At 38.2% G+C, this 24,136-nt stretch overlaps 2 protein-coding genes across 2 annotated transcripts; both read left to right on the forward strand.

Annotated features, from left to right (window-relative positions):
• The first annotated feature begins 7,168 nt into the window (after positions 1-7,168).
• On the forward strand, positions 7,169-8,364 carry LOC118702554 (olfactory receptor-like protein DTMT). The gene has a single exon (XM_036408582.2). It carries the CDS (start codon positions 7,228-7,230, stop codon positions 8,170-8,172), a length of 945 nt encoding a protein of 314 aa, XP_036264475.1. The 5' UTR covers positions 7,169-7,227; the 3' UTR covers positions 8,173-8,364.
• A 7,950-nt stretch (positions 8,365-16,314) lies between these two features.
• Positions 16,315-17,259, forward strand: LOC118702555 (olfactory receptor-like protein DTMT). The gene has a single exon (XM_036408583.2). The coding sequence runs from the start codon at positions 16,315-16,317 to the stop codon at positions 17,257-17,259; it is 945 nt and encodes a 314-aa protein (XP_036264476.2).
• Positions 17,260-24,136: the final 6,877 nt, after the last annotated feature.

Consider the following 24,136-nt stretch of genomic DNA (forward strand, 5'->3'; position numbering starts at 1 on the left):
GGTCTCTTAGGAGGACCCACTTCCAAGGTGGCTGATGCAAATGACTGCCAAGAGGGTGCTTTCTGTTGGCAGGAGGTCTGTTTCTTACTATGCGGACCTTTACAAAGGGCTGCTTGAGTGTCCTCATGACATGGTAGCTGGCTTTCCTAGGGTGAGTAACCTAATATTGATAGTTACCTAGGCGGGAACTATCCTTTTTTATGATCTAGCCTTGGAAGTCACATCAGTGTACTACAGTCTTATTTGTGAGAAGTGAATCTTTTAAGTATTTATCACATTTAAGAAGAGGGGAACTAGGCTCCATCATTTGAAGGAAAGAGTTCAAAGAAATGACAGACATTTTAAAACAGCATGTATTAAAATGTATTTGTTCATGAAAAAAATGGTACTGGTTTATGAACAGATCAATAGAACAGAATTTAAAGGAGGAAAATAGCTCCAAGTATATAGAGAACTTAGTGATAATGATAGAATCTGAAATCAGTGGAAAAGAGATTATTCAATACGTGATACTGGAAATGATACAGAAAGTATTTAAACAGTTTTTATGCTAAAGTTTTTAATGTATTTTTAATATATTTTTGTAATCCTATTTTATATATTTTGCTTTTTACATTTATTTTTTGTTAATCCTCACCTGAGGATATTTTTTTCATCCATTTAGAAGTTACCTTTATGTAGATTGCAAACATAGAGGTTTAACTTTCTTTTTCTTTCCCAAATAGGTGACTAATTATCTCAACACCATATCTTGAATAGTACATCATTTTCATATTGATTTGAAATTCCATATTTATTACAAAATCAAATGTACAAGTATAAGTCTATTTTAAGCACTTTTTGATTGATTTCTTAGGGATTTTTACAGATATCTCCTCAAAGTCTGTTTTAAAAGATCCTATTGGACACCATATATTTAATCCCCTTTACTATCCTACCTCCCCTCCCTTTGGTAACCAACATATTGTTGTCTGTGTCTATGAATATTTGTTTTTTTATTTGTTCATTTATTGCTTTCAGTTTTATATTCCACATATGAGTAAAATCATCTGTTTCTTAACTTTTTTCTGTCTGACTTACTTTGTTTAGCATGATAGTCCCAAAATCCATCCATGTCACAAATGGCAGTATTTCATCTTTTCTTATGGCTGAGTAGTTTTCCATTATATATTCGTAGCACATCTTTATCCAATGATGAAAGATTTGATTTTGGGTGATGGACACACAATGATGTATCAGGATTGTAAACCTCAAAACCCATGTAATCCTATTAACCATTACCCCAATAAACTTAATAAAAAAAAAGTCCTGCTGAATTTTGATTAGGATTGCATCAAATTTACAAATTATGCTGGGGAGAGTGGACAAAGTTTTAATAGTAAATCTTTCCATTAAGGAGTATTTTATGTCTATTTGTTTAGATCTTCTCTTAGTCTTTTTAGTAAAATTTTATAAATTTGTTCATTAAAATCTTGCACATTTCTTCTTATCTATAATAATAAAAGTATATTATGCTAATTAGACCAGTCAGCCGAATGACCTTCTGGATGACCTTCCAGACGAAGCGGAGCTGTGAGAACCGAGCCCCTTGCATGAATTTCATGCATCGGGCCTTAGTGTGTATATATGTGCATTATTTCCTTAATGCTCTATTTCCCCAGCCTTGTTCTTCTGAAACATATCTGTGCTCTGGCCTTTCCTCTGTACATTCTCTTCCTGCCCTCATTCATTAAATCTCTGTTGCTCACCGTTCTGTGAATCAACAAAGTACAATCAAGGTGGATGGATCCCTTGGAAGGTGCATGAAAGGAGGATGCAGAGGATGATAGTTTGTTCTTTTCTAATTTTACAGCTACTGTCTGTACAAAGGTTCAGTTGTGACAGCTGGGAAATTTCATCCAGAAAGATTGGTGTAAAGTCCTATAGAATATGGTATATACTTTGAACCAGGAATGCATATATGATGCTCTTTTCCCCATAGCCATGATTCATGAATCTGGAAATTAAGGGATGTGGTAGCAGGACCAATTTCTGTCATCAGATCAAATAATATACTCAGAGAATTTTTGCTTCCTACCCTCACAATTTTGGGCTTCCCTAAATTAGAGATTTTTGATTCTGTCATAACTTGGGTTGCCCAAAAAGCAGAGACTGAGATAAAATCTTATTTGCTAGTAGTTTATTTGGGAATATTATCTCATGGGAAAGTGTCAGGTGGTAAATAAGGGAGAAGGGAGAACCAATTGTGGGGTGGCATATTGAGTTGGCCACCATGTGGAGTGAATAAGTCTTGATGAAATGCATGATAGGACCATCCACCTATGTGAAAACAGGAGAAACATATATTAAACATCTCTCAGCATCTGTTATTTAAGGTGGATGGTAAGAGATTAACCAAAGAATTCATATGCATATCCCCGTGGTCGTCATACTGCTGCTCATGAGCCAATGTGGCTCTTTAGCCCCTTGAGTGTGGCTCTTCCACAAAATACCACAGCCTGGGCGAGTCTACTTTGAAGAAGAGGCATTAGAAGAAGTATAAGTTTAAAAAATTTGGTTCTCAAAAGAAATTTCAACATTGTACTGTTGATATTTGGCTCTGTTGACTAATGAGTTTGCCAATCACTGGCATAACCCATGGACAGAGACAATAGTGTGGACTAGAAGGGGTTAAGGGGGGAAAAAAGGAACATCTGTAATACTTTTGTAATACAATAAAGATAAATTAACAACCCTACACTTTCAGGTTGTATTGTATAAGTGTTAAGCTAACTTCCCATGATATACTACTCCAGGGGATCAGAGAAACCCTACGGTAGAAATGGCAGGACAAAAGAAGCAGGTAGAGCAAGCCTGAGGTAATGCTGTCAAGCTGTATCTATGTGAAGCTGGCTGAATGTGTGCAGAACTGGCTGGAATAAAAATCATGTCAGAGAATCTGAAATGGTACACAAGAAGCATCTGATGCAGCTCCTGAGGGAGGAACACTTCTACAGACTGCTCCGGTGATTCTCTTTTCCTGGAAGCTGAGACGGTCACTGAACCAACAGGCAAGCAAAGAAGTTACCATACTGTCTGGCTAATTCAACCCAAATTAACAAAAGAAATCTGGGTTTCTCTATACAAGTAGAAAAGGAATGACCATGTTGAATACCTAGGAGTTTCTTTGGGGTATCATGTAGTAAAAGTTAATTAAAAAACCATAATGCTAAGGCAATAACATTGAGGATTCAGACTCTCAAGGAATGAAGGCTGAGTGTAAATAACCCCATTCAGCTGAGGTGTTGACAAAGTGAACATGGAATAGGTATGGAAGAAGGTTATACCATTAGCTATGGCCTTGTGATTAACTGCAGGGGAAGGAGGAGCTGGAAACGAGGTAATCTGACATGTCAGTAAAGTAGTAGAGATAATAGTGGTGGGGTGCTGTTAAGGTTTTCCTAGAGGGGTAAGAAGCTAGATGTACCTTAATGAAATGCAAATCTGAGTTTCTCTTCTATCTTGGCCTGAGGAAGATTGAGCATAATCTGGGAGAGTGTATTTTATTTTTGTTCTTTCCATATGGTTAGGTAATACAAGTCAAATCCTTGTTAGCTGCAGATGTATTTCTCCCCTTGGGTATATTCATGGGAAATTGGATTATAGTAAGAGGTTCTTCCACCTTTGGATTCTTTCCAAAATATATGTCTTTCATGGCACTCTTCTCTGATCGCCCACCAGGTAAAGCCTCCTAACTCCTAAGATATTTTAGGATATTTACACTCTGGTCCCTGCTAGTTGGCTTCTCCAACCATTTTCCATCACCTCTGGAAATGTAGGCTCCAGGCCCACAGGCCTAATGTCCATTAAACAGATAGTGTTTAATCATCCATACATGAGCTTCTCTCCATCCTTACCTTCCCCCAAACTATAGTCAGGTATGATCAGTGACTATAACCAGTCACTGTTCCAGGACTCTGAGAGCATGGTACTAGAGCAGTCCTACATAATTACTTTGTCTTTAATGAGTTCCTCCAGGATCTAACCTCCTTTGGGATGCAGGGCCCCTTAGATCCACAGATGTGAAGATGGGAGATGTGAGAAGGGATGTTGCAGGCACAGGTGATGACTACAAACAGAGCCTGTTACTTCACGTGCCTTAGTGAATGAAGGGGAACAGGATCTCAGGCGAGGGTCCTGTGATCACCCTCGGACAGACTGGGTAAGTTGGACAAGGATGAATGAGCTGGTCCTATAGGGGTTTCCTAATCAGAGGGTCTCGTGTTGTTCTGCAGGATAGTTTTTCAAGTATAATAATCATTCTCCATATCGCAGGCTTTCAAGATTTGTTCATATTCTAGAAATGTTTTGATTGATGTTCACCAGTTTTAATGATAGCATTCATAAATGTTACTAGGTAATGTATCTCTTAAGATTGTATCATTTCAACAAAAGACATCTGAGGCAAGTGTCTCAATACAGAGGTTCTTAATCCTGGACTGATTATATATGTATATTCCCCAAAATGCACACACTTTGAATAATTATAAAGGCAGTGTTTATTAAAATATATTTCATTTTCAAAATTGAGCTATCAGCTGTTAAAGTGTGTATATAAATTTTTGGTACGCCTTATATTGGAATTACATAGTTACATTAAGATATTTTGGATTGGCTCTCCTTCCCCAGAGATTTGATTACATTAATTGGGAGAGGGTGCAGTAATCTGTATTTTAAAATGTGTTGCATGTTCGTGCTACTGAGTGTTGTGCATGGACCAGCAGAATTAACATCACCAAATACAACATTTGTGCTTATAAAATGTAGAATTCTAGGTGCCACCACAGACTTCCTAAGTCAAAACCAGCATTTAACAGGTATTGTAGTTTACATGCACATTACATTTTTGGAAGCACTACTCTCATGTGCAGTTAACGACTGCTTCACCAGGTTAGAGGATGAGGCATCATTGATTGAGCAGCCGGAGCTCAGAAGCCTGATCGGTGGCAGCAGCTGCAAGCGCTGGCTCTCTGGCTTGTGGTTCCTGGTGAAACTCTTGACACCAGAGGTGGGTCCCACTTGCTTTACAGGGTGTAAAATCCTGAAACACGAGGTGTATGAAACTTCACTTGATGATTTCCTCTATTGTGAAACCGACACGTCTACATGTAAAAAATTATTAATGTGGCTCAATTAAACAGCACCAGCAGGATGGAAATCCCAGCAGTTCCACTCAGCCATATCCCTTAATGCTCCTCAGCTTCGTCAGCTCTGAAGCACACTCTGAGGTGTGGATATCTACAGAAGAACTAGAGGTCCCAAGGGTAGACGTTATCTTTATTCCTCCCCTTTCTCCCCAAATGACAAAACCTCTCTATCAGGTTTATTTTTCACAGCAATGTCATCATATCCTGTGGGTATCAGCACAAGCAGGGAGTGACAGTGTGGATGTAGACTGGGTTCTCTATTCCTGGTAAAGAGTAGTGTGGTCGAAGTAGTCATATTTTCTAGAAGTCTGAGATTACATCTGGGAATTTTGTAATTAAGTGGCAAAAACTAGTCAGCTCTTGTTCTGAGAGGATGTAGTGGGAGTAGGTATTCTAACTTAATAGGAGTTTGCTGTCTTTAAGTTGGAGGGATGCATGTCTCAGACTGAAGCATAGCCAATAAATATTTATGGAACATCAGCTACATCGAGGCACTGTGGCAGGTGCAGAGTATGGCCTTTCTTGCAAGGAGTTTATGATCCGGTGGGGAAGACAGCCATCAGCAAATAATCCCAATGGGACTGAGTGCTGTGGGTTCTCACCTTATCTGGGGAGACAGGGAAGGTTGATGACTTGAGTCTCAGTTCCTTTGACTGAGATGTGAGAGACTTGGAGGAGTGGGTCCGGAGAGGGACAGGGTGAGATTATGAATTCCATTTGGGATCTGTTGAGCTGAAGAGTCTTGTGATATTATCTGGGGAGATAATCTCTAAACAATTGATGATGCAGTTCTGAAAGTGGCAGAATTTTACCCATGAGATTTATATGGCAATTGATGCCATGGGATATGCAAGCTCTTTAGGGCTGTATACGGAGACTTAGAAAAGAACAGTGCTTAAGAAAATGTCCAAGGAAACACCAATATATAGTACATTTACACAATGGAATACTACATGGCTATAAAAGAAGCTCTTTTACAACAGCATGGATGAACCTGGAGAGCATTATGCTAAGCAAAATAAGCCAGTCAGAGAAAGACAAATACCATATGACCTCACTTATGTGTGGACTCTAATGAACAAAATACACTGATGAACAAAATAGAACCAGAAGCATGGGTGCATGGAATAGACTGACAGCTGTTAGAGGGAAGGTGTATGAGGGAGGGACTGGATGAAAGAAGGTGAAGAGATTAGCCAAAGAACATATGCATAGCTCATGGATCCAGGTAACAGAGTGGTGATGGCCAGAGAGAAGGAGGAGCCAGGGTTGGGAGAAGGTGGGTAAAAGGGGGGAGATGAGGGACATCTGTAATAGTGTCAACAATAAAAATAAAAAGACTTGAGTACCAGCTAATGTTCTCAACAGAAAAAAAGACTTTTAGAGCCCTAGCCAATTTGGCTCCATGAGTAGAGCATCAATCTGTGGTCTGAAGGCTCCTGGGTTTGATTCTTGTCAAGGGCACGTACCTGGGATTCAGGTTCAATCCCCAGCCTTGGTGGGGTGCATGCGGGAGGCAACTAATTGATGTGTCTCTCTCACATTGATGTTTCCCTTTCTCTGCCTCTTCCTTTCCTGTCCACTCTCTCAAAAAAAAAAAAAATAAAAGTAAAAATAAACCAATTGAAAAATATTCTTAGGATGAGGATTAACAAAACAACAACAACAAACACACACACACACAAAACAAAAACAAAACAAAAACAAAACCTGTTAGAGTAGAAACCAATCACAGCTTCTGATAATAAATGCCCAGGGAAGTATCAGAAGGATCAGTGTGATCACATAGAAGAGAGAAGAGTGTTTTAGAAGGGAGGGACATTGTTATATATTAATTAATGAAAAATGAGAAAATAAGTTTGAAAAGTGGCTTAGATTTGGTGATATGTTATATTTGTGGTAATAGGGTGTTGTTACAAATAATGAGAATAAAAATTATTGCAGAACAACTAACAAACCATATATCATAGAAATATGTTCATTTTCATTCAGATTTTTAATAGACACTGTTATTTTTTCCTAAAGATATTGGACACAGAACATGACAGGAAGAAATCAAACTGTCGTCTCCTACTTCTTCCTCCAGGGCCTGCTTGTTGAGCCAGAGCAGCAAAACCTATTCTATGCCCTGTTCCTGGCCATGTATCTTACCACCGTCCTGGGGAACCTCCTCATCATTTTCCTGATTCGCTTGGACTCTCAGCTCCACACGCCCATGTATTTGTTCCTCAGCAACTTGTCCTTCTCTGATATCTGCTTCTCTTCAGTGACCATTCCCAAATTGTTGCACAACATGCAGAGCCAAGACCCATCCATCCCCTATGCAGGCTGCCTGACCCAGATGTACTTCTTCCTGTTTTTTGCAGACCTGGAGAGCTTCCTCCTTGTGGCCATGGCCTATGACCGCTATGTGGCCATCTGCTTCCCCCTGCACTACACCACCATCATGAGCCCCAAGCTCTGTCTCTCCCTGGTGGCGCTGTCCTGGGGGCTGACCATGTTGCATGCCATGTTACACACACTGCTCATGGCCAGGCTATGTTTTTGTGCCAGCAATGTAATCCCTCACTTTTTCTGTGACATGTCTGCTTTGCTGAAGCTGTCCTGCTCAGACACTCAAGTTAATGAGTTGGTGATATTTATCATGGGAGGGCTCATTCTTGTCATCCCATTCCTACTCATCATCATGTCATATGCACGGATTGTGTTGTCCATCCTCAAGGTCCCTTCTGCTAGAGGTATGAGCAAGGCCTTCTCCACCTGTGGCTCCCACCTGTCAGTGGTGTCGCTGTTCTATGGGACAGTTATTGGTCTGTATTTATGCCCATCAGCTGACAATTCTACTGTGAAGGAGATGGCCATGGCTATGATGTACACTGTGGTGACACCCATGCTGAACCCCTTCATCTACAGCCTGAGGAACAGAGACATGAAGGGAGCCCTGAGAAGAGTCTTTTGTAAAAAGAAAACTTTCTCCTTTACATGATGGTGAAACTTGGATTTTTATTTATTTATTAAATTTATGGTAGTGCCATTGGTTAATACAATTGTATAGGTTTCAAGTGTACATTTCTATGATACATGAGATAAAATGAAATACTGTCATTTGTAACAGTATAGATGGGCCTTGAGATATCATGCTAAGTGAAATAAGTCAGACAGAAAAAGTTAAGAACCACGATTTTATTCATATATGGGATATAAAATGGAATTCTTACATAATTATATCCAGTGAATATATTGATATTGTTATTGGGATATTGACTATTCTCCTTTTTTAATATTGATTAAAAAAATCTTTATGGTTGACATTACAGATGTCCCCCTCCATTCCCCCTTACTCCTTTCTACCAGGTTCTTGCCCTCCCTTGGGCCTTCACCACCCTATTGTCTTCGTCCATAGGTAATGCATATAAATTCTTCGGTTAATCTCTTCCTGTCCCCCATTCCCTCTTGTGATTCGTCAGTCAGTTCCATGTTCCCATGCCTCTAGTTCTATTTTATTGATCAGTTTATTTTCATTGGATCCATTGTTCATTTATTTTGATTTTTAGATTCAATTGTTGATAGATATGTATTTATTGCCATTTTATTAAAGAACTAGCTCTTAGTTTTAGTTTTCTTTTTCTGTTGTTTTCTGGCTCTATTTCGTTCATTTTTGATTTTGGCTATTTCCTTATTTTTCTCACTCTGGATTTAGTTGGTCTTTTTATTATGTTAAGGTATATTCCCTCTAAATCACTTTGATGAGACTTTTATTTTTAATTTTTAATCCTCATTCAAGGATATTTTTCCATTGATTTTTTAAATTTATTTTTATTTTATTTTTTTAGAGAGGGTGAAAGAGAGGGAAAAACAGAGAAACAAGTTGATGAGAGAAACACATCGATTGGTTGCCTCTTGCAAGCCATAGGGCAGTGAAGCTTGAGGCAGGGCCCAGGCCGAGGAGGAGTCTGGAACTGAGGTATATTCCCTTGATCAGAATTGAACCTGGGACCCTTTGGTCTGCAGGTCAACCTCTATCCACTGAGTCAAACAAGCCAGAATGGAGTGGTACTTTTTAATGTTCTCCAGTGACCTAATATGCAGCAGAGTTTGAAAATCATTGACTTAGAGGAGGTCCCCGCCTCTCTGTAGGCTGGTGTCTTTCATCTCCATGTGTCTGGCCAGAGCCTCAGGTAGGGGCTTGATTGAGGGTGGGTTTTGTTTGTTATTATTTTTCTAGTTGCTTTAGTTGTAAAGTTAGATGGCTTTTTTTTTTTTTTTTTTTTTTTTAGGATTTTCCTTGTTTCTTGAGGTAGGCCTGTATTGCTCTGTACTTCCCTCTAGAACTATTTTGACTGCAACCCATTGATTTTGGAAACTTCTGTTTACATGTTCATTTGACTAAATGTAATTTCTGATTTTCTGTTTGACCCATTTGTTATTTAGTGGTATGTTGTTTGTGCTTCCCCCCCCCCCCCCCAATTTACTTCCTATAGTTGATTTCTAGTTTCAGTCAGACATGATGCTTGATATGATTTCAATCTTCTCGAATATATTGAGACTTGTTTTGTGGACTAATATGTGATCTATCCTGGAGAATATTTTATGTGCACTTGAAAAGAATATGTATTAAGCTATTTTTGTAAATTTATTAAGTTTATCTGGTCTAAGGTGATATTTAAGGCCATTGTTTCCTTATTGATTTTCTGTCATCTTCTCCCTTTATATCTGTTAAAGAAAATGACTGTAATTGGATTTTTATTACATTTTATAACTCTGTTGAAGTTCTTACTGACATCCTCTATTCTACTCCCAAGTTTGGTGAGCATCTTTTTTTTTTTTTTTTTTTTTAATATATTTTATTGATTTTTTACAGAGAGGAAGGGAGAGAGATAGAGAGCTAGAAACGTCAATGAGAGAAAAACATCGACCAGCTGCCTCTTGCACACCCCCTACCAGGATGTGCTCGCAACCAATGTACATGCCCTTGACCGGAATCGAACCTGGGACCTTTCAGTCCGCAGACCGACGCTCTACCACTGAGCCAACCCGGTTTCGGCTGGTGAGCATCTTTATGACCATTACTTTGAATTATTTTTGGGAAAATAACATCTTGTTCATTACGGCTTTTTTCTTTCTTCATTTAGAATATATTCTTATGTCTGCTCATTTTGTTTGACTATGTTTATTTATATGAATTATATGAAATTTATATCTATCTCTCCCAATCTTGAAAAAGTGACTTGGTATATAGACCTCTGTGTAGTCTCTGTATGTTAGGTGATTTTGTCAGGCCCGTTGCAGCCAAGGTCAGCATGTGTGGCACCTGGGGCACTGGCTGTCTGGGCTGGAGCTGGTTCCAGGAGGGTGTCCTTGGGCATAGGCACATACATCCATGCCATGACTGCCAGGGCCAAAGTGGGCTCAGGGCAGTTTGGCAATGAATGTGTAGGTCTGCCAGGACTTTTGCTAGAGCCTCCTGTCAGCACTATCTAGGTGAGGGAGAATGTAAAAAATGGCACTCATTGGCACATATCCTGAAGAGCTTCTGAAGTCCCCCAACCTTCTTTATGTGCTGTCATCTCTTGTGTGTTGTACAAAAGCTGGTCAGTCAGCCCTCAGTTGTCTCTCAGTAGGAATTGTTCTATATGTAGGTGTATATTTAATGTGTTCATGGGAGGGGTGAATTAAACAACCTTCTATGCCACCATCTAGGACATACCACAGAAAAAATACTTTCAAGTACCATTTATAATAGCACCAAACTGCTAAAAATTTATATATGAACCTCATACAATATATGAAAAGATTTATATCTTGAAGATCACAAAATACTGATTAAAGAAATCATATAGATATAACATGTACAGGGGTTGGAAGACTCAATATTGTTAAGATGTTTACTGTTATGAAGCTGATATAAAGATTTAATATTATACCAACAAAAATTCCAAAAGAGACTGATCAGTGTGGCTCAATGGTTTAAGGGCTGACATATGCAGCAAGAGGTCACCTGCTTGATTCCTTGTCAGGGCACATGTCCAGTTGTAGCCTTGATCCCCAGTGTGGGACACGCAGGAGACAGCTAATGTTGATGTTTCTCTCCTTATCAATATTCTATCTCTCCCTCTCACTTCCTCTCTCTCTAAAAATCAATGGAAACATTTTTAAAAATTTCAAAAAGATTTTTTTGGGCTACAAATTTATATTTTGATTGTAAAATTTATATGTAAAGGCAAAAAACTAAAATAGCAAATTTAACTTTGGAAATGAAGAACAAAATTGATGACTAACATTGCCTGCTCACTAATATAATAAATATAATCAGGGAAGTGTTGTATGAGAGAAAAAATAGAAATATAGATCAGTATAGAAAGCATATAATAGTATATAGAACCCAGAAATATACTCTCTCATGCGTCATGAATTGACTTTTGACAAAGGTACAAAGACAGTTCAGTGAAAAACAATCTTTTCAAATATCAGTGCTTGAAAAATTGGGAGTTCCATATACAAAACACCCTCAATCAAGAGCTCACACTCTACAATGAAGGATAATGTATGTACCTAAATATTTGTCTGAATACTGAGAAATATTTCCCTAAAATCTTGTTTCATGGAGCTAGGGAAAGCTAAGAGCAAGAATAGAGGAGTATGTGCATCAGAATTGAGATGAGGTGCTATTAGGTTGCATTTATTTATTTTTATCTTTTTTAATTGATTAAGGTATTACATATGTGTCCATATCTCCCCATTGCCCCCACCCCCATCCTACTCCCTTTCATGCCCTCATCCCCCTGTTGTCTATGTCCATTGAGGTTGCATTTATTAAAGGTATTTGAAGTCAGTGCAGAGTTGGTTATTGCAGCTGTGGCTGGATTTTAAGAGGAGAAGCTGAATTGAGAATGGTGCACAAGAAGTGTCTCAGGAGTGCTTCCCCCAGAGGATGTAACAATGGTTTCACTGAATCAGAAGTTCAGCCTACCACCTGTACAAATTTGTAGTTCTTATGTGAGCCAATAGACCAGTGGTTCTCAACCTTTCTAATGCCGCACCCTTTAATACAGTTCATGTTGTAGTGACCCCCCAAACATAGAATTATTTTCGTTGCTACTTTACAACTGTAATTTTGCTACTGTTATGAATTGTCATGTAAATATCTGTGTTTTCCGATGGTCTTAGGCTCTACAGCAGCGGTTCTCAACCTGTGGGTCGCTACACTAGAAAGGTTGAGAACCACTGGTCTATTGGCTCACATAAGAACTGCAAATTCGTACAGGTGGTAGGCTAAACAGCTGCTGTAGAGCCTAAGACCATTGGAAAACACAGATATGTACATTATGATTCATAACAGTAGCAAAATTACAGTTATGAAGTAGCAACAAAAATAATTTTATGGTTGGGGTCACCACAACATGAGGAACTGTATTAAAGGGTCATGGCTTTAGAAAAGTTGAGAACCACTGCAATAGACAAAGATCATGATTGTCATTCTGTCTAGGTAGTGATATTGATCATAGAGGGAAAACTAGAATGTTCTGCAAAACTGGATCAAAGAGGAGCATGTCTGAAATCCTATAGAATTCTTTTGCTACAGCTTATTATTGTTATGTCTAATAATACATATTAATGAAATCTAAACAACCCAACAAAGGCAAGAGCAATGAAAATGCATATTCTCTAGAAATGAAGGTTTGCATAATATCACTATGTGAAGAACCCCATCTAGCTGAGATGATGGCCAAGGAGAAGAGGGCATGTGTGGTGAAAGAAGGAGTTATAAATGTCAACCATGGTATTGTGATCAACTGCAACATAAGGAAAAGCTGGAGACAAGGAGATAATCTGACACATATGTAGAGTAGTAGCGAAAATGGTGGAGGTGAGTGTATCAAGGTTTTCTTAGAGGTAAGAAGATAGAAGTACCTCAGTGGGATTCAAACTAGATTTCCTTTCCAATCTTGGATTGAGGAAATTGAGTATGATCTGGGAGAGTTTATCTTTTACTCGTTTTTTCTATAAACTTGCATGTGGTTGGGTAATAGAGGTCTAATTTGGTTAGCTGCAGCTGTATCTCTCCCCTTGGATGTGCTTATGAGGAATTGGATTGTAGTGAGATATTCTACTACCCTGAGAATAATTCCAAAATATATGTCTTTCATGACACTTTACTCAAAAAACACTTATTGCTTCTAGTTGTCTACCAGGTAGAAACTACTATACTCCTAAGATACTTTACGATAATTCACATTCTCATCCCTAGTAGTTACTATGGCTTCTCCACCTTACATCACCTCCAAAAATGTAGACTCAAGCCCCACAGGTCTACTGTCTACTAAACAGGCAGTGTTTAAACATCCATTCTTTTTTCTATTCCATCTTCTCTACCCGCCCCCCCCACCCCCGGTATAGTCAGGTGTTATCAGTGATTGTAATCAGTCACTTCTTTAAAACTCAGAGTTTTTTCCTGAGAGGCCCTGAGTAATTACTTTGCCTTTAATCAATTCCTCCAGGATTTAGCTTCCTTTGAGATCCAAGGCTAGTTAGACCCAAGGATGTGCAGAGTGGGAGACGTGAGAAGGGATGTTGCAGACAAAGGTGACAAAGGAAGCTGTTACTTCACATGCCTTAGTGAATGAAGGGGAGCGGGATCTCAAGCCAGGGTCCTGGAATCACCCTCAGACAGACTGGGTAAGTGGACAAATGACCCTTCTAATTGGATTTCTCAGGTTGTGTGATGTTCTGCTGGAGAGTTTACAGGTATGATGACCCTCCTCTTCTCCACCTCTCAGCCCCCATGACTTCCCCAAGTTCTAGGAATATTTTGATTAATATTCATCAATGCAATTGTTTAATTAATGGCAGCATTCATAAATATCATCTACTGCATAAATGTATCCCACAAGATTGTATTAACCCAATATAATGGCAGCTTTTGAAATATACTTTATTTATTTATTTATTTATTTTAATATATTTTATTGATTTTGTACAGAGAGGAAGGGAGAGAGATAGAGAGTTAGAAACACCGATGAGAGAGAGTCATCGATCAGCTGCCTCTTGCACACCCCCTACTGGCGATATGCCCTCAACCAAGATCCTTGACCGGAATCGAATCCGCGACCTTTCAGTCCCCAAGCCGATGCTCTATCCATTGAGTCAAACCGGTTTCGACTGAAATATACTTTAATGCAGTAGTTCTCATCCCTTGTTATATGGGAGCTTTATAGAATTTTGCATGCGCTCCTTCTCTGAGATTGAGATTAATTTATCTGAGAGTCTCAGTAATCCTTATTTTTAAAAGCATCATATATCCTTGCAATTCCTTGTGTAGTCCACGGACAATAGCATTGGTATTAACTGGGTACTCAATTAAAAGTAGCCTCTTTCCTACTGAATCAAAAATCAGTGATTTACTTGAATTGTGTGGACATTCATTTCAGAAGCACTGGCCTCATTTTTTTTTTTTTTTAATGTGAAATCCAAGCTGATAACTACAGAGCTAATGGGCAAAGAAGATGAGAGGCTTATTGCATCATTGGTGGTAGCATCTGTAAGTTCTGTCTCCTATTTGTCATCTTCAGCATACTATTGGCATAAGAGTCAGGTCCCGCCGAGACCGGTTTGGCTCAATGGATAGAGCATCGGTTTGGGGACTGAAGGGTCCCGGGTTCAATTCCAGTCAAGAGCATGTATTAATACCTTGGTTTCAGGCATATCCCCACTAGAGGGTGTGCAAGAGGCAGCTAATCGATGACTCTCTCTCATTGATGTTTCTAGCTCTCTAGCTCTCTCTCTTCCTCTCTGTACAAAATCAATAATATATATGTATATATATATATGTATATATATACATATATACATACATACATACATACATACATACATACATATGTATGTATAAAAGAGTCAGGTCCCATGAACTTACTGGGAAACAAAATTCAAATAAGCCAGGTGTGTGATTTTGCCTGGATGTTTTCCCCACTGTATTGTCAGTGCAGAGTATCTAAATATAAAAACTGTCTATGTGGCTGGATCAAACAGCATCAGGGGCCAAAAATCCAGCCACTGGATTCAATTATGTCTTTACTGAAGGAGCTTCCCCTGTCTCTTAGTGCTTCTTCTCTGCTTGCTTTGTTTGCTGTTAGGCACATTAAGGTGTCTTAGTCATGGTGCTCCACAGAAATAGAAAGAAATAGAGGTTATATTATCTATCTATCTATCTATCTATCTATCTATCTATCATCTATTTCCATTATCTTTAGCATCAGTATGAATGACAAGAATAGTGAATCTGAGGTTTCCAGATATTTTCCATGGGCACAAAATTACACTCACATATTCTGTAACACTGTCAAATTTAGTGAGAAATGGTAGAGGCCAGTGAGATCTTGTTCTGGGAAAATTCAGTGGGAGTAGTGACTGTTACTTGGAAGAACCTTCTTGTTTTACTTAAAAGAACTTCTGCTGCCTTTCATGTCTCAGGCTGAAGCACAACCAGTTGCTGGTCCTGCTGCAGTCATGATCTTTTCTGCATGGAGTTTCCAATATAGTAGGAAAGACAGCTATAAACAAATAATCCCCATGGGACTCAGTGCTGTGGGGATAAGAACAGGATGCTGTGGACACTTAGCAGTAGATTCTCACCTGGTCTGTGGAGAAAGGGACTATGTAAGGGAAGCCAGGGGAAGGAGCAGAGGGAGTAAGTACTAGGCAAGGGGCACACAAGTGAGAAAAGCTGAAGGCAGCGAATTATGACATAGAGGAATGTGTCACTATGGAGCCAGATGAAGCTGTGCAGGTAGACAAGTGTCAGATCATGAAGCCCTTTGGAAGGATTAAAAAAAAATTATTGAGAGAGAAAAGAAAGGTGGAAGAAAAAGGGAGAGAGAAAATCTGTAAGAGTGTTTTAGAAAGGCTGGAATATTGCTACCTGTCCAAGAGAACTGAAGAAAATAGGTATTTTCCACCATAAAGTTTCTGATTAGAGAGATTTGGGATCTAGAGGTTATATTATTCTGATGAAACTGACATAACATATTTTTTTAGGCCATCAAACAGACCATATTGTACAAAATATGTCTTATTTAAATTAAGATTTTAATGAACACTGTTATCTCTCTTAAAGGCATTGAAGAAGTATATGGTAGTTCAGAATCAAACTGCCATCACAGAGTTCCTCCTCCAGGGCCTGCCCATCGAGTCAGAACAGAAAAACCTGTTCTATGCCCTGTTCCTGGTCATGTATGTTATCACCGTCATGGGAAACCTCCTCATCATTTTCCTGATTCGCCTGGACTCTCAGCTCCACACGCCCATGTATTTGTTCCTCAGTAACTTGTCCTTCTCTGACCTGTGCTTCTCCTCCGTCACAATGCCCAAGTTGCTGCAGAACATGCAGAGCCAAGTCCCATCCATCCCCTATGCAGGCTGCCTGACCCAGATGTACTTCTTCCTGTTTTTTGGAGACCTGGAGAGCTTCCTCCTTGTGGCCATGGCCTATGACCGCTATGTGGCCATCTGCTTCCCCCTGCACTACACCACCATCATGAGCTTCAAGCTCTGTCTCTCTCTGGTGGTGCTGTCCTGGGGGCTGACCATGTTGCATGCCATGTTACATACTCTGCTCATGGCCAGGCTATGTTTTTGTGCCAGCAATGTGATTCCTCACTTTTTTTGTGACATGTCTGCTCTGCTAAAGCTGTCCTGCTCTGACACTGGAATCAATGAGTTGGTGATATTTATTACAGGAGGGTTTATTCTTGTCACGCCGTTCCTACTCATCATCACATCCTATGCACGGATTGTGTCATCCATTTTCAAGGTCCCTTCTGCTAGAGGTATGCGCAAGGCCTTCTCCACCTGTGGCTCCCACTTGGCTGTGGTGTCACTGTTCTATGGGACAATTATTGGTCTCTATTTATGCCCATCAGCTAACAATTCTACTGTGAAGGAGATGGTCATGGCTATGATGTACACTGTGGTGACGCCCATGCTGAACCCCTTCATCTACAGCCTGAGGAACAGAGACATGAAGGGAGCCCTGGGAAGAGTCTTTTGTGGAAAGAAAACTCCCTTTTCTGTATGATGGTAAAACTTAGTATTTTTGAATAATTTTATCCAGTAGACAAATTCACATTAACAACCATGGACACAGACCATAGTGAGGTGACTGTGGAGGGGAAGAAAGTGGGGAGCAGGGGGATTAATGGAGGAAAAAGAGGGAGATCTGTAATACTTTCAACAATAAATATAAATTAAAAACTAATAGATATTTTTTTGTAAAAAAATTGTAATATTAACCTACTTTTTTATTTTAGTATCGATGTTTTTAAAAGAAATGACATTCTAAACAATTGTACAGTAAGTAAAAGAGATGAAGTGGAGGTGTGCAGTTAAACATAGAAAGGGGATCTCAGTGACCTTGTTACAAAGTCTTCCTCTTTATTACCCCAGGTGATCTTCAAGAAGCATTACTTAAAAGCTCTGAACTGATCGATGTGTCTTTAATGATTAAAGTAGTAATTTATCATGTCTTTTTTTTTTTAACCAAAACTCTGCTCTAAAAATACGTGTCCTCCCAAGTCCATATGAAATAAAATTCAAACTTCTCACTGTCTTTTTATTGTTGGCTAGACTGGACTTTTTATTGTTGGCTACAAATTCTTAACTTACCTTATCTTCAGCAAGTGCTCACAATGCTCTCTCTTAACCTTTAGCTATCTGATTTACTTTCAATTCTTTTGACCTGAAGCTTACAAAAATGGATTTTCTTTTCTTTTTTAAATAAATTTTTATTGTTTATATTATTACAAATGTTCCTCTCCCCCCCTCCCCCCACCACAATCATTGCTCTCCTCCACCAGGTTCCCACCTGGTGAAAGAATTAGACTTACAAGTCCAGGAAGCGCACAGAACTCCAAACAAAAGGAATCCAAAGAGGACCACACCAAGACAAATCATAATTAAAATTCCAAGAGCAAAAGTCAAAGAGAGAATATTAAAAGCAGCAAGAGCAAAGTAGGTAGTTACCTATAAAGGAGCACCTATACGATTGTCAGCTGATTTCTCAACAGAAACCATGCAGGCCAGATGGGAATGGCAAGAAATATTCAAGGTGATGAGTAGTAAGAACCTACAGCCAAAGATAATCTATCCAGCAAAGCTATCACTCAGAATCGAAGGTCAGATAAAGAGCTTCACTAATAAAAAAAAAAGCTAAAGAAGTTCATCAACACCAAACCAGAATTATATTATATGAATTGCTGAAGGGGGTTCTTTCAGAAGAGAAAGTAAATAAAGATAAAAAATTATGAACAACAAATACGTAAATATCAACAAGTGAATCTAAAAACCAAGGAAATTAAAAAAAATCTGATGAACAATATTAACTGTTGAATATAATAGAACAGAGGTATGGAAGGGGAGTAACCTGACGATTCTTGGGGAAAAGGGGAGAGGGGGATGTGGGAAGAGGGTGGGGTGGGAACCATAAATGGATTTTCTATCTCTTTGCTACAATAGTTTAGTTTGTCTTTATCTGGGAGCTAATTTATACCTGGAGTCCTTAACATTCCCCCTCAGGTATGAGAAAGACAGAGTCTGGTTAACAATCTCACTGTCACTTTTGTGTAGTATTTTGGAAATTATAAAAAAATTTTTTAGACTCATGATCTTTAATCTACTCTTGTGACCAATTCTCTTTTTTGTGGAATCTTATCACCATTTTAAAGACTGAAAAATGGAACTTGAATATATACACATTTACTATGTGCAAAACAAAGATAAATCTTCAAAAGATGAAAAATTTGAAAATGATAACTTCCTGCCTTTAGGAGCATCTAGAACGTTATATCTTTTCTAATAATATAACTAGCACATAAACAAGGTGGAACAAAAGTGGGTTTATATTAATAGATGTGAGTATGTGGGAAGGAAAAGGGAAAAAAAAGAAGAAAAAAAAGAAAAATGGGATTTTTTAGAGTGGATTAGTATTGAGCTTATTTAATATTCCAGTATATTTGAATTTAGGATTTCTTCCCATTTTCTCCCACCTCAGAAGTAAGAGTAGCAAACCTTATTTCAATGTGAGCTCCATATATGGCACTGTCTAGGTTTCCAACTTGGATCCATTTTTTTCCTTATTCTCCCCTCTAAGTGGTGACATCTAAACCCACAGTTTTAATTCTGTCATGTATGCTTACCTTCACATCTCTATCTGCAGCCTAGACTTTTCTCCAGTTCTTAATTTTTATTTTTATCTTCATAGTAGACATCTCCACTTCTAATACTCTATGAACACTTTAATCTTAGTATATAAATATGAAATCTTTATATTCCCTCCACTTTTGTTTTATATTCCATTTATAGCTTTATTGAGGTAAAACTGATAAAATTGTACACATTGAAGTATACATCTTAATGAATTTAAACATATACATACAGCCATGATATAGCACCACAACCAAGGTATTAAGCATATTAATCACCTCCAAGAATTTTCTTGTGTACTTTTGTGGATCTTTTTTTAATTTTTAAGAATGTTTGAACATGAGTTCTATCCTCTTAACATATTTTAGAGTGCACAGTACCATAATATTAGCAATAGGTACTATATTGTACAACATACCTTGAAAAGTTACTTATCTTACACAAAAGAAACGATTTTATTTTACTTATTGATAAGTCATTCCAATTTCCCCCTTATTTCAGTCCCTGACACCTAACATTTTATTCTATTCTTTTAGGAGTTTGATTAATTTAGATATCTCATATAGGTGGAATCATGCAGTATCTGTTTTCTGTAACAGGATTATTCCATTTAACATGATGTCTTCTGAGTTCATCCACGTTGTCACAGATGTCAAGGTTTTTTGTTTTTTAAAATATATTTTATTGATTTTTTTACAGATAGGAAGGGAGAGGGATAGAGAATTAGAAACATCAATGAGAGAGAAACATCAACCAACTGCCTCTTGCACACACCCTACTGGGGATGTGCCTGCAACCAAGGTACATACCCCGGACCAGAGTCAAACCTGGGGCCCTTGAATCCCCAGGCCGACGCTCCATCCAGTGAGCCAAACCAGCTAGGGCAAGGTTTTTGCTTTTTTAAAAATATTGGATAATATTCCACTGTTTGCATCATATGTCACATTTTATTTATTCAGTCATGTATTGATGAACATTTGGGTTGTTTCCATATCTTGGCTAGTGTGAATCAAGAAGTACAGATATCTCTTTGAGATCATGATTAAATTTTCTTTGGATATGTATTCACCATAGAATTGGGATTACTGGTTCATATGGTAATTTAAATTTTTAAATTTTTTTTGAGGAACCTCCCTCCTGTTTTCCATGCGGCACCATTCTACATTCCCACCCACAGTGTGTAAGTGTTTACTTTCCCCCACATGTTCACCAATACTCATCTTTTAAAAATAATATCCACCCATCCTATACCTCATTGTGGTTTTGATTTGCATTTTCCTGATGATTAGTTATGTTTAGCCCCCTTTTCAAATTCCTGGCAGTCTTATGTATGTCTTCTTTGGAGAAGCACTTTTCACTTTTTTAAGTGGGATAATTATTTTTTTTTCTATTGCGTTCTAGGAGAATCTATATTTTGAATATTAACTCCTCATCAGGTAGATGGTTTGAAACTATTTTCTCCCATTCTGCAGGAGTTATTTTTACTCTATTGATTGTTTTCTTTGGTGTACAGAAGCTTTTTAGTTTGATGTAGCATCAAATAGTAGCTAGGAATAAACTTAACAAAGATGTGAAAGACTTGTATACTGAAAACCATCAAATGTAGCTGAATGAATTTAAAGTATACATAAATAAAAATAAATGTGACATGTTTATGGGTTGGGAGAATTAATATCGTGAAATGTCCATATTCCCAAAGTGATTTACTGCCATCTGTATCCTTTCTATTGTATTCTATTACATATATGTACCACATCTTTTGTGAGTATGCAAAACAGAGTTTATTCTTGTATTATTATTAATTGTTATGTTTCCCCCCCCCCGCAAAGACCTGTACATATACTTTTGCCCACACTGCATATTACAAAGCTACAGTAATTAAAACTGTAAGATATTGGCATAGAGATGGATATATAGACAATGGAACTGAATAGAGAGCCTAGAAATACGTGCACACATATATGTGATCACCTGATCTTTGACAAAGGTGCCAAGAATAAGCAACAGGGAAAGGAAAGTCTCTTCAGCAAATGGTGCTGGAAAACTGGATATCTACAAGAAAAGAAATGAAACTGGACCCATAACTTTTACCATACACAAAAATCAACTTAACATAGATTGAAGACTTAAAGGCAAGACTTGAAACTGTAGAAATCTTTGCAAAAAGATATGGAGAAAATTTCTTAATAAAAGGAATTAAATTTATTGGGGAGACAGTGGTTAATAAAATTATATTGGTTTCAAGTGTAAATTCTATGATACATCATTTGTATATGGCATTGTGTGCCCACTACCCAGAGTAAAATTTTCTTCTATCACCATATATTTGGCCCTCTTTACCCTTTTCTACCCCTATCCTTCTTCCTTCTGGTAGCCACCATACTGTTGTCTGTGTCTATGAAGTTTTGTTTGCTTTTCTGGTTTGTTCATTTGTTGTTTTCAGTTTTATATTTCACATATGAGTGAAATTATATGGTTCTTGACTTTTTCTGTCTGCCTTACTTTGTTTAGCACGATAGTCTCAAGATTCATCCATGTTGTTGAAAATGGCAGTATTTCATCTTTTCTTATTGCTAAGTAGTATTCTATGTATATATGTACAATATCTTCTTTATCCAATCCTCTACTGAAGGACACTTTGGTTGTCTCCAAGTCTTGGTCACCATGAATAATGTTGCAATGAACATAGGAATGCATATATCTTTAAATACATGTTATCCAATTTTTTGTGTAGATGCCAGAAGAGAGGTCACTGGGTCATATAGACACTCTATTCTTAATTTTTTTTTTTTTTTGAGGAAGCTCCATACTATTTTCCATAGTGGCTGCACCAGTTTACCAGCAGTGAATGAGAATTCCTTTTCCTCCACAACCTCTCCAATACTTATTATTGTCTTATTGATAATAGCCATTCTAACAGATGTGAGGTGGAATCTCATTGTAGTTTTAATTTGCATTTCCCTACTAGCTAGTGAAGTTGAACATCTTTTTATATACCTGTTGTCCATTTGTATGTCTTTTTGGGGGAAGTGTCTGTTCAGGTCCTCTGCCCATTTTTTAAATTGGATTGTTTATTTGTTTGGTGTTGATTTGTAGGAGTTCTTTATTTTAGATTTAACCCCTTATCAAAACTGTTGTTTGAAAATATTTTCTCCCAGTAAGTTGGTAGCCATTTTGTTGTGATTGATTTCTTTTGCTGTGCAGAAGCTTTTTGGTTTGATAAAGTGACATTCATTTATTTTTGCCATTATTTCCCTTGCCTTTGGGATCAGAGTCATAAAATCCTCTCAAAGACCGAGGTCCAAAAGTTTAAGAAAAGAGTGACTATATGATTCAGCAACCCCTATTCTGGCATCTACCCCAAAACTTGATAACATGTATTTGCAAAGATATATCCACTCCTATGTTTATTGCAGCATTATTAATTAAATTAAAATAAGTCAGACAGAAAAAGTCAAGAGCCATATGATTTCACTCAAATGTGGAATATTAAACTGAAAGCAAAAAATTGACAGCATAGAACCGTAGAATCTCAGAAGGAAGGGGAGGTTGGGTGGGTGGGAAGAGATCAACCAAAGAACTTGTATACATATATGCATAACACATGGATATAGACAATAGGGTGGTGGAGGCCTGGGGCAGGGGGCTGGAGCAGGGAGAGAAAAAGGGGACATGTGTAATGCTTTCAACAATAAAGATAAAAAAAGAAACAAATTGCCACACAATAAAAACAAACAAAAACAGACACAGACAACAGTATGGTAGTTGCCAGAGGAGAGGAGAATGGAGGTAGTAAAAGGTAAAGGGATCAACTGTATGGTGACAGATGATTTGACTTTGGGTACTGGGTATACAAGGCAATATGCAGATGATGTATCATTGAATTGTACACTTGAAACCTATGTCATTTTATTAATCAACTAGAGGCTTGGTATACGGATTCATGCACATTGAAAGGAAATTAATTAGAAGGTGGCCAGCAAGGCAGGACTGGGTCAGATGAGCCAGATATGCCCTGGAGCCAATCTCCGTGGTCCCTCCCTGGCTTGCCACACCTGGGGTAGTGTGGGGGCTCTAAGGGCATCTGTGGAGTGAGTGGGGTTCATCTGGCAGGTGGGGTCCCTCAGCCTGCTTCTGGGGTTGGGCTGAAACCAGCAGTCCAGCATCCCCCAAGTGGTCCTGGAGTACCAGAGGGCACTCTGCAAAGTTGCTGTTGCTCAGCAGCTCCTGTGTTGAGCGTCTGCCCCCTGGTGGTCAGTGCACATCATGCCTACCAGCTAGTTGGCAGATCAACTGTTAGCTTAGGCTTTTATATTTATAGATGCCACTCAATAAATTTAATTAAAAAATAATAAGTTGAAGTGATCACATCAATAAACTAAAGGTGAAAAACCTATGATAATAAAAATCATTGTGTAAGACTTAAAAAAGTTATTTAGCCCTGCTGGCATGGCTCAGTTGCTGAATATTCATCTGTGAACCAAAAGGTCACAGCTTGATTCCTGGTCAGGGCATGTGCCCGGATTACAGGCTTGGTCCCCAGTGTGGGGCATGCAGGAGGCAGCCGATCAATGATTCTCATCATTGATATTTCTATCTCTCTCTCCCTCTCCCTTATTCTCTGAAATAAAAAAACAAAACAAAAACAAAAAACCTTTTAATTACAAATATATTTCAAAATACATTTCTCAAGATATGTGTATTGTCACATTGGTACCAAGTGTCCCTTTGGTATTAAACATAGAAAATTGGCC

The sequence above is a fragment of the Pipistrellus kuhlii genome, unplaced genomic scaffold (genome assembly GCF_014108245.1).
Source record: "Pipistrellus kuhlii isolate mPipKuh1 unplaced genomic scaffold, mPipKuh1.p scaffold_m20_p_39, whole genome shotgun sequence".
NCBI lineage: Eukaryota > Metazoa > Chordata > Mammalia > Chiroptera > Vespertilionidae > Pipistrellus > Pipistrellus kuhlii.

Excerpts from the sequence above, each read along its gene's own strand:
- LOC118702554 (XM_036408582.2), top strand. The coding sequence starts at position 7,228 with ATGACAGGAAGAAATCAAACTGTCGTCTCCTACTTCTTCCTCCAGGGC.
- LOC118702555 (XM_036408583.2), top strand. The coding sequence starts at position 16,315 with ATGGTAGTTCAGAATCAAACTGCCATCACAGAGTTCCTCCTCCAGGGC.